This window comes from Carassius auratus, unplaced genomic scaffold (genome assembly GCF_003368295.1).
Source record: "Carassius auratus strain Wakin unplaced genomic scaffold, ASM336829v1 scaf_tig00024204, whole genome shotgun sequence".
Lineage (NCBI taxonomy): Eukaryota > Metazoa > Chordata > Actinopteri > Cypriniformes > Cyprinidae > Carassius > Carassius auratus.
In genome coordinates, this window is record NW_020525325.1 from 32,617 (window position 1) to 43,813 (window position 11,197).

At 36.8% G+C, this 11,197-nt stretch overlaps 1 protein-coding gene across 3 annotated transcripts; it reads right to left on the bottom strand.

Moving 5' to 3' along the window:
• Window positions 1-240: 240 nt before the first annotated feature.
• Window positions 241-6,706, bottom strand: LOC113078113 (paired mesoderm homeobox protein 1-like). 3 transcript variants are annotated; one of them, XM_026250423.1, is made up of 5 exons: window positions 6,146-6,706; window positions 3,403-3,578; window positions 2,189-2,370; window positions 1,403-1,464; window positions 241-1,180 (listed from the first exon to the last, which is right to left on the bottom strand). In XM_026250423.1, the coding sequence occupies exons 1-5, from the start codon at window positions 6,390-6,392 to the stop codon at window positions 1,125-1,127; spliced, it is 723 nt and encodes a 240-aa protein (XP_026106208.1). In that variant the 5' UTR covers window positions 6,393-6,706; the 3' UTR covers window positions 241-1,124. The 3 variants fall into 3 exon arrangements, with proteins under 3 accessions (XP_026106208.1, XP_026106209.1, XP_026106207.1); XM_026250424.1 differs by having other exon boundaries at window positions 1,399-1,464; XM_026250422.1 differs by lacking the exon at window positions 1,403-1,464.
• Between the last annotated feature and the right edge of the window lie 4,491 nt (window positions 6,707-11,197).

The following is an 11,197-nucleotide window of genomic DNA, read 5'->3' on the forward strand; positions in this document are numbered from 1 at the left end:
GACAGGATCAACACAACCAGAGAATCATAGCTCAACATTATTGCAAAGTATTGTATGATACTCTAAAATTGTTTTTAATAACAGTTTCAATATTGGTGTTTTGACTAACATAAAGCAAGAAATGTAACATATGGATATATTTTGTAAGGTCATGTTGAGGTAATAATACTGTTTCCTGCAACAGTTTCTCAAATATGTGCATTTAGCAAAAACAATTATGCGTGCCTCTACAACTGCGGGATTTAACACAAGGTATAAGATTTATTGCTTGAAAATGTTTTATTACTATATGGTCTCCAAATATAAGAAGGAAAATATAATTGTTAAAAAAAACAGAAACATAGTTGTGTTAATGCAATGTGAGCAGATACATCAGTCACCATGGAGCACAGTATTTACCTTAAACAGTGGTGTAATATTCAACACATTAAAAGATGTAATCCGACCCCAATGTTCTCACCAGCATTGATAGTTTTAAACATCTAATTTTTACTGATTAAAGTCCACAAATGTGTCTTAATTCTATTAGATGTAGACATGGAGACATTTTGGGTCACTATTTTGCCAAATCTCAGCAATAAACTTCTTGTGTAATTTAAACCATTCAGTGGTGAATGGTGAACAACAGTCCTCCAATGTTTGCCATGAAAGTGTCTTTACTTTCCGTCCGGTTGACCCAAAATAAAGCCAAAAAAGAACAAGGAACAGCTTATAACATCCAGACACTCTGTCTGCCGCTTCTTATGGATTTAGCGGAGCCCTGCTCGTTGATTTGTTCTCCAAAGAGCAGACCTTGCGCCTTCTTTACAATCTTCGGATCAGAACAAAATGAGATTACGTTTCTCAAAAACCTACCTTCATCTGTGATGAAGAAAAAAGCCATATGAGAGGGACACCAATGCAATTCCATTGTTCTAGGAGGGGGCGAAAAGTCACATCCACTCTGCTCTGACACTGCCGAAGGCTAAACTACCGTAATCCAGCTCTTCAGTCTTCTCAACATCTCTTGCCTCTCTTTGTCCCCTCATCTCGTCCCTCGTTTCAGGCTTAGTTGACAGTGGGCACCTGATTGAGGCTGTACTCTTTGGCCTTCAGTCTCAGGTTAGCAATGCTGTTGGCCATATTCATTCCCTGTGTGGAAGTGGTGTTGGCACAAGAGGGTGGGTAGGTTGCCATGGTGCTGAAAATAAGGTATGAGACAGTCCATTAAAATTTTAACATGCTAAATGTATTCCAAATTCAAGTAGATTTAACTGATGGGACATAAGCACTAAATTAAAATGAAAAATAAATAAAGAAGAAATATAGAAAATTTTTATTGTCTTCATGTTAATCAAAATTATAGCGCTTAATTTTTCAATTTAAATTATAAACCTTAAAAAGAAATGTAAAAAGTACTTGCTTTCTGCGGGCAGCATTTTCTGTGGCACTCGCATTGGCCCTCCCTCCGGCCTTGGGTACCAGCTTAAGAATATATAAATAGTTAATAACTCTTCAGAAATACTGCATTAATATGTATGCATTATATACGCACAGCAATACATTAGGTGTGTGTTGAAATTGTGCAACCTCGTTTTACTAGCATGGTCGCTGGTCAAATGCGCATTCATGCCAGAAAGTGTTCCCAGCCGAGCTGCATATTTCAGCTGCTGGGAAAAAGGTTTTTGGCCGGAGTGGCAGAGTCAGTTACTCTATACGGCATTTAAGAAAGAAGATTACTGTAAATCACAAGCAAAATGTAACTAGAGTCACAAAAAATCCTGCCCAATGGACTTTTCTCCCTCTGAAAATCAATTTGTATCCTATGGCCTAAAGGTCATGAGGGTCACAGGCGGATTTAATATGGTTTGTTTTCAGATTATCACTTCATCATCAGGGGATCGGCTCTCCTTTACTTTCACAAAGAGCAGCGGAAAACGACTTGCTAGCCAGTCCTTGTGCTACTTTGGACTATTATACCGGAGCATTGCCGTTTCTGCTTGTTTGTCGGCACGGCCCTCCGACTCCACCAAATTTTGAAGGAAAACAAGAGAGCTTAAGAATGAAACTGTGCAAAAAAAATCTAATCTAAAACATTTGGAAGAAGAAGACATGAGAAGAAGAAGTCACGGCAGGAGAGCAGAAAGCACACAGAAAGGAAATGAAATGTAACCAGAGCGCTCTGATGAGAAGGACTCAAGAGAGTTACCTGTATGGGGCAGCGCTTCCCCAGGACAGGTAGTCGTTTGGACGGGGTGCGGGACGGGGGACGATAGGCTGCTCCACCGCCGTTACATCGCCTGAGTACGATTTGAGAAGTGAAGCATTCTTACTAGCCAGCATTGCCCGCTCGTTGCGCCGAAACTTTGCCCGTCTGTTTTGGAACCACACCTATGAGAACACAAGCCGAAATGAAACGTTATTGTAGTTACTCCGGATACTTATTGTACAGCGATTGAAGTCAAATTGCAAACGAAAGCACATTGTTAGATTGAAAACATAGCTGGTATAATATTGCCTGCATCAAAAACAAAAATGCTACAGTAGATCAAATCAGTAAAATTTGAGATGATTTTATTTTATTTTGTTCTGTGACCTTTTTTAATGCTTGAAATTGTTCCCTACTTACATGACTGGCTCAGCCACAGAGTGTGAAGATTTATATTAAATCAAATGCATTCAAAAAAAATTTTTTTTTTCTGTTTCATACTTAACATAACTGCATTTTGTCCTTGTAGGACAATATCTGGCTGCACTTTTTGAAATGTATCCTGATCCGCTGGTGCACACTTGTACACCTTTTGCAGAAGACACATCAGAGGTTTGAAGAGTGAGCAAATGTGCTTGAGAAACATGGTTGAAGACAGAGCAGGAAGCCCAGATCTCGAATCCTTGGCTGCAGCACCAGGCCTGGTGGAGGCACAGTGTCCGGTTACGCAGCGCCTGAGGAATGAGCTCAGAGTCTCTTTTATCAAAGCATTTCTGTATTGCTCCCTTTCTGGGACACATTAATTGCAGATGTGTTTGTTCTATTTCTTTCCTTTCATTCTCCCCTTCCTTCTCCTGAACTATAAACGGGAATAATCCCCATCTTTCTACAAAAACAGTCTCATTACAGGAGAATGTGGAGACTGGCTGCGGCCTACAGCATGTGTGCTGAGAGGCAGAGTGATCGGCTGGGGATTTTTAAACAATCATACTGAACTCTGACGATGGGGCCACAGTGTTCCCATCACGTACATCTGTAACTGCATCCTTAGCTGAAACCTTGAATTAGGCAAATGGTTAAATCTAGTTTTGATTTTGTATTATGCATACAGCTCGGTACGCTTTTTTAAGAAATTCTCAAAATTGATGCATTCTCTAATCAACCAATAAAGACCCAATAGAGCGCAGATGGTGATTGAGGAGTGTGAAGTTCACCTGAACTCTAGCCTCTGTGAGATTGACCCTGCGTGCCAGGTCTTCTCTAACAAAGGCATCTGGGTAGTGTGTCCGCTCAAACACTCGCTCCAGCGCTTGCAGCTGGCTGCTGTTGAATGTGGTTCTATTCCTCCGTTGTTTCCGCTTCTTCTTTTCTTCTGAGTTCAGCTGCTCATCTGGTAAAACACACACATATAAAGTTATATCTGGAGATGCAGCTTTTATATAATTCAAATTTAATGTCCATCTGCAGGTGTTGAGTTCGCATCATGTTACAGTTATTATCATAGCCATTATTGTTATTTCGTATGATGCTGATTTTGAAATAATAACAGATGATACGTTTTAATAAGTTTTAAAATTTATAGAAAACCTCATTGAAACAATCATAATTCACAAACAATTATTTATTAGAATATAATATTAAAATTTTTCCCTTCTGTATTTTTTTTCAGTGGCTTGAAAAATAACATTTAACACAAATTTACACTGCAGCTGGTGAAGTGATTCTAGTTATTAACCCAGTGGGCATTACTGTACTTTAGCTATTTCTCACAAGACCAGAGCCCATAACGGGATAATTTTCCCCCTCAAGTCATTTATAAATATAGCTTTAACTTTGCTTTTCATATCATGGATTTCTTTAGACAAACGATCATGGTTGCGATCACGTGTGATCATGGTTTTTGTTCTTGCTCATGTTTTACCTTTTGTTAGCACTAAAGGAAAGATTTATAAACATACCATAGAAATGCCTTTGCTGTTATTTAGTCTGGCCAACAGCACTGCAAAATGTCCACTGTTTGTTTCACTTGTACTTTTACAATCAAGCAATAAATAAATAATGTAGAATATAGAAAAGGAGCATGTCAAAAACAGGCATATTTTGAAACAGTGTTTAAAGAGCTTATTCCCATTGGTTCTTTAGAGTCAAAAGTACAGACCTAACTTGTGAGACTTGATAACCATCTGAAAGCACAGACAAACTGCAGCCTATGGGGTTGCCATCCCTTTACTTTTCATGACAACAGTAGTTACACTACTATAATTTTCCAAAAGGATCACAAGATGAACACTGACATTTGACCTAGGCATAGCAGGGGGTATAGGCCCTTTAGGGTTGTTGTAAAAATTGTTAAATGCCAGCATTTTATTGGTTCAATTTCAAATTGTAAAGGTCAGTTTAATTACTATTTAAACTTCTTGTTTTCTACATTTAAATGAAAATTCAAGTGGTTTAATTGGGCATTTGGTTTGTCATAGGGAATGCTTAAAAATGCTTCAACAAAACAAGTCCAAGAATTTTAGGGAAAAGACTGACAAATCATTCATGAGTGAATGGATTCTAACAAAATATAAAACAAGAATATTAGACTCATGAAACCTTTTTCTGATTTCCCTGTATTTGGAATTACTCATCTTGGAACAATCCTCAAGAGATGACAACAATAAGACCATTAGCACATACATTTCAGTGCGAATTTAATCAAATTTGGGGGCAAATTTCATCAAAACGTTGTCCTTAAAAACATAAATTACTTAGCTAAACTGTAATTTATAATCTAAAACCAAACTCACGTACTCACGGTTTGAAATTATAGCTATGTGAATGATGTGTGGGAATAGTTGGTTTGCACAGCAAAAGAGAACTAACGCATTTAATCTTCTGCGCGCGCGGCTGGTGAGTAAACTAAAAAACAAAAACAAATGCAGACTCGTGTCAGACAATGCAATAATGACGACAACCTCTTTCTACTTTTACCTAATATAATTTACAATTCAGAATAGAGATACGGTCTTAAAAATAGGCCTACAACAGAATCAGTTGATGGAAAAGTAATTATTATTGTCATTAAATTGTGAATTTCACTACCATAATAACGCAATGTACAAGCAAACGTGATTCCCTTAGATATAATGATAAATAAATAGGACATTAGCAAAATGGAAAGCTTAATGTAAAAAGTAGGGCTTATACCCGTAATATAGCATTCTAAATTTTAGGTTAATAAAATAATTCCACTGTAACATAGGTTTGAGAGAAAGCAAAAGGCCATCATTTTTTTTTTCTTTTCTTATTTCCAGCAAGGCACAGAAAACACGACTTGGCCTATATTAGTAGATAAGTAATGGAAGTTTGCTATTTGATACCATAATCGCATGTTCTCCGGATTATCTTAATTGACTGAAAAGGTCAAGAAAGTAGATTTATTATTTTTTTATTTTTTTCTAGCGCCCTTTTTATCGTTTATATTTTCCTTAGATTAAGAAAACTAAAAAAAAAAAAAAAAAAAAAAGACATTTGCCTGTCATTCCTTTTCATAACCCCCAACACCACCCCTTGCATATGTTCTGCTGAATATTATATAATTTTATTATATGGGGTCATATTTTCATTAATTCATTACGGGCTGGAATGTCAACAATCATAAATTATTATGCGTTCACGACCCAAAAACGTTTCTCAAGCGGAATTCTTTCTTCTATTATTATTTTAGGAGAGAATTTTCGTAGGCTGTCTACACCTGTTTGCTAATAACAAAACGGTAGCTATAGTAGGCTAGTAAATCCTAAATTTTATTTAAAGACAAAATTCTATCTCTTACACAACACTTACAGTATCAAGTAAAATTTGACAGTATTTTTGTTGGCTATCAGTCTGCTGTTTATTTTCTGTAGTGTTCAATATAAATGATTCTGCCTTACAACACTTGGTTTTCTTATGGAATATGAGCAGACTTACTCTCCTGTTGTGTTGTATCACTGCCGCTGGTTAAACCCGGCGATTCAAGCATAGTCCTGCCCGTTTCACCAACACTGTCGTCCGCCTGAGAACCGACCATTTCTCTAGCCTCCTCTAAATCCAACAGGTGGCTCACCGAGAAGTTCTTTTTGGCTTGCAGGTTTTCCAGGTTGGCTGTGATGGGACTCTCCAGTCTGCTGGATATGGATGCTTGTCTGTCCATTACATGTGCATAACTAGAAGTCATGACGCAAATACGATGCAAGAGGAAAAAAACGGCGTATTAGGTTAACCAAACAGGTCCTGCTTGCGTATATTTGAAGACAAACTCATAAGAAACAACGCCTCCAAATCGATGTGTTCGTTGCCTTTGCTGACTGTGATAGCTACTTATCCAGGTGGAACAATACTTCAACCTGGTCTAAAACTTTGTGGAATTTAATAGAACTATTAAGACGAAGTCTGAGGAATCATTTCCCTCGTAGCCATATAATCTGTTTCTGCAAAGTATTGTTGGTTCAATAGAGGGGGAAAAACTTCCCGGGCTCCAAAGCTGTTGACTGAGCAGCGATCCAGAAATGCTGATGCCTTTCAGATGCATGTGTGTAAAGCATCGAGAGGAGGCAGGACACTCCACCGCCTTCCCGAAGCTGTTGGCTCTCTCCTCTGCTCCACGCCGTGCTCTCTGCTCACTCACGCACACGCGCCCGCGCGCGTTCTGGCACTTCAAACGGCGCGCTCACTGGCATGCAATGGAGTGGATTGTAAATGAAAAATTTAGACCCCTGGGAGAGAAGATGGAGCTGAAAGGCTCTGGTAATTACGTGGCAAAAGACTTTGTGCTGTCTTTGACGTTTAACAGCCCCCCTCCATCCTCCATCACTGCCTCCCTTCGAAGGTTAACCCTCCCCAATCTCTGAATTCTAGATATCTGTCACTTTTTGATCATTTCGCCCAACAAAACTTTAGAACATGTCCCTGGATCAACATCCTTGTTGATCCTGGAACAACATTCCAATCAACCAATCAGAATTGAGATAAAACTTTTCACAAAAGATCTGTTTTAGGCTTACAACCAGAGTTAGGTGCTTATACACCCTTGTTAATCAGCTATAATTTCCAACTGATTTTGGGAATAAATTATGGGTATTGTTATAGGTTTAGGCAACACAGTCGTAGGGATTGGTTTAAGTCTATATTTTTGGACAATAATGTTAATACAGGATTATCAGAAGATGTTGATCCAGGAACATGTCTTATTTGGCAAAATCACGGCGACCGAAAAGACGTCTAGCACGTTTACTTTAAAAACAACGGAAAAGCAGCTTGGTATTTTTAATAATGCGCTTGGCGTTTTTTCGTTCGCTTCCTTGCATAGCATCATTTTCATTGGCTAATAGGCTAGATTATGGTCTGCCTGTAACGTTTGTTCAGTACCCTCAAATATATAATGTTGTTCGGCCTTCTTAAGAGTTGATTATACCACTAGCCCATAAGAATATATACTCTGGTTATCATAACAATGCATATGCATTAGCTGTTAATATTTCAATGCAACTGACGTTCAAAGTTTTGTCGTCTAAATAAGTTTTTGTCATCCAGTCTCTCATACATTATCTATCAACCAAAAATCGGAGAAAGTTCTGACTGCAGTGGCCTACATCCCCAGCTGGGACGGGAGTAGCGTCAGACCTCTTGGTGAGCTGTAATCTGGGGCTTCCACAAGGTAGATGTGCATGCGTTTCAATGGCAAGAGTCTATAGGCTCCTCACTGCCACAGACATCCCGTAGCTTCCAGCCCCAGATCTGGGAAAAGAACACTTGATGCCATCAAAGGAAAACGGATTGAAACCAGATGTGCTGCTTTCGTTCTTTCCATGTATTTAATTAAGCCGCTGTTGGGATGGAGTAGACCTTTTTCATCATTAGTTTTCCCTCTACATTCCCACAGCCAGCTCCTCTAAAAGCTACTTCTCTCAAAAAGGCCTGCTATCGGGGTGAGGGAGCGTGCAATAGAAGAGAGTCTGTAAAACCGGTCCTTTCGACCACAACCAGCAAATGTTTTTTAAGTCAAATGTCAAATCCGTGTGGCACATGTCCTTCATCGCATGAATTCAGACGTGCCAGTTAAAAGACATTAGGCACCATTTGTTTTTGGCCTGTCAAAAATCAAAGTTTTTTTTTTTTTTTCTGTTTCATGATGACTTTGGACCGACAACTTAAATTTAGACACAGATTTATAACTTGGACAGCTGTACCAGAAAGTGTTCTTCAACCATTTTCATTATTTTGTTTCCATTTTAATCGTATTCCATTTATTTAAAATGCAATATTTGATCAGTGGAGTTCTATGTCTTTTCAAAGCATTTGATATTGCTGAGATTTATATAAAATATAAAGATACTTCACTTACGTTTTAGAACTTAACTAAAATAAATTACGTTTTTAGATTTTATTCATCTACATTTTCCAGGCCTGTAAAGCATAATCTTCCTGATATCCTTGGGTTTTCCATGACCATGGAAAGTCTGTAAATAGAAGGACAAAATAACGAAATGAAGGCTTATTGTATTTCGCTTTCAAAGAAAAAAAGTAATAAAAATAAAATAAACATAAATAATAATAAAAAATAATACTTTTTAAATCATTAAAAAGAAACACAAAAGGACAAACCATAATTGAAAAGTGTTTTGTATTTCTTTGCATGTTATGATTTTTCAAAAGATATAATTTTATAATGTAATTGAAAACATGAGTCTTAACTGGATTGACATAATGGCATAATGATAAAACATTATCTTATCAAGCTAAACGCATGAATTACAAAAGGAGTAAATTAGTAGCCTAATCGAAACAGAACCCAGAACAAGGACAATACACTTCAATTCTCGTTTGAGAATATTCAAGCCTATTTTTATCTAAAGAATCTTGTGATGAAAAAACCATGGCAGCCCTTGAATTAAAAACGTGTGTAGCCTGTATCCGTTTGTTTAAAAGCAGCCAATTTACAGTAGTTAAAACAATATATACAAGATCTTCTTAGAAAAAACACTTAAAAAACACTGACCAATTTGTCAGGAGATTTGTACGACCATTTCAATGCGCCTTGTAGCACACTAATTATTACAAGACTTGGTTTGGTAGTGTTGTAGCAAGCACTAAAAAAAAACAGCTTTCTAGAATCAGTAGTGATCAATTATTATTTATAAACTAGCTTCAATATGGCCAAAGTCTGACTACACCAGCACTGTATTTTAACAAGTTTTGGATGGAAAGTTGAGCTACAGGCGAAACTGAATCCCCTGACACTATCATCAGAGCGCGCGTGTGTCTGCGTGTGATTTCCGCGCAGGATGTGATGCGCGAGCACAGAGGGAGGCGCTTTAATTGTAATTAGCGAAGTAAAAGCTCGCGGTTGTCTAATCAGCACCAGGGGTCAATGGACAGCACTGCACTTGATCGTGTTTAACACTCTGAACAGGAGAAATTCAGTCGACTAGTTAGAGCAGTTCGAAATACTACATTAAAAGACAAAGTGTTGTAATAATTCAAGCGTTTACAAATATAGACAATTTTTCCATGGCAATACTGTTGGAGACGTTAAAAATGTTGTCTGATTTCTCACGAAATTAATTCAGTACAGGCTAAGCACTTTTGTTTTGATTTATTTGTTCTTCTAAATAGCATTCGATCCTAATTTTAATCTGCATACAATATAAAACTGTAAACGATTTTATGTTGTGTGTGGTGTGTGTCTGTGAGTATATATATATATATTATATATATATATATATATATATATATATATATATATATAGGCTATAGGCTATAGGCTATAGGCTATATGCATGAACATATTAATTTTACAAAGAATAACATTAACAGTTGTTGCTTTTCATTTACATCATGTTGCCACGAGGGTAATCGTCATGATCAAAACCGGTTAATGACTTGCCAGAAGGCAGAATGTTTCAGTAAAAGTTGATCTTTTTTCTTTCCCCCCTCTAGTTCCTCAGGTTACGGAGTCTTTCAACCTGTCCCGACGGAGTGAGGGGCACATAAATCAGGAAAGCGCTCTCACAAACTGGGCTTCACGAAATCTCTTTTGCTCGATTTACTTCCAGGATTTGTCAGTCCATGTTTTATAAATTCAAACAGAATATAATATAATATAACACTGTATTACATATTGAGGTGACTTAATACAATTACAGCTAAAGACAATATTTAATACGTTTTACTGTTAAGCACAATAATATAAGTATTAATATCTTTGCTTTTAGCCTGTGATGGATACAATGCAATGTTCTAGCAAGAATTTAAGTTTGACAGAAAACACGACATATTCATTTAAAAAGTTTATGTATTTCTCAAAGGCTGTCCAGACCTTACTGAATCGTCGTAAAGTTTTGGTTGAATATAAGGAGTCTTAGAAGTCGAGAGACATTTGAACGGGGGTTCGTGGCTTTCCAGAAATTCGTTTATATAAAATAAACCGTTGAATGAGATCAACCGTTCCATATTCTTTACAAATAACGAATGCATTACCACTTTAAACGATGTTTTAAAAGACAAGCAAAAATGTCAAACATGCCATGAGGTGTGCAATAAAAAAAATTCACAAAACGTGTTAAAATATTAAAACACTTTATTCACCAACAACTGAATTCATGGCATATTTTAAAACCATTATATGCACACAAATATACTAAAATGCATGACATTCATAATTATATATCAAGTAAAATGTTCAGTCTTTCAAAAATCTTTTGAATAACAAAAACGTAATAACAAACATATTATTATATATATATGATTTAGTGTTGGTGAAAACCTCTGCATAGTGAATCCAAGATTTATTAGAATTATATATATATATATATATATATATTATATATATATATAATATATATAGCAAATGTTAATAAACCAGACAAAAACAAACATGGCATTCCACTTCCCACTCTCCAATAGGTTTTTTACAGTACAAAAATAATGGTTCTGTGCTGAGCAAACTGTCAGCTTTGTATAATAAAATCTGCTGTTATTGAT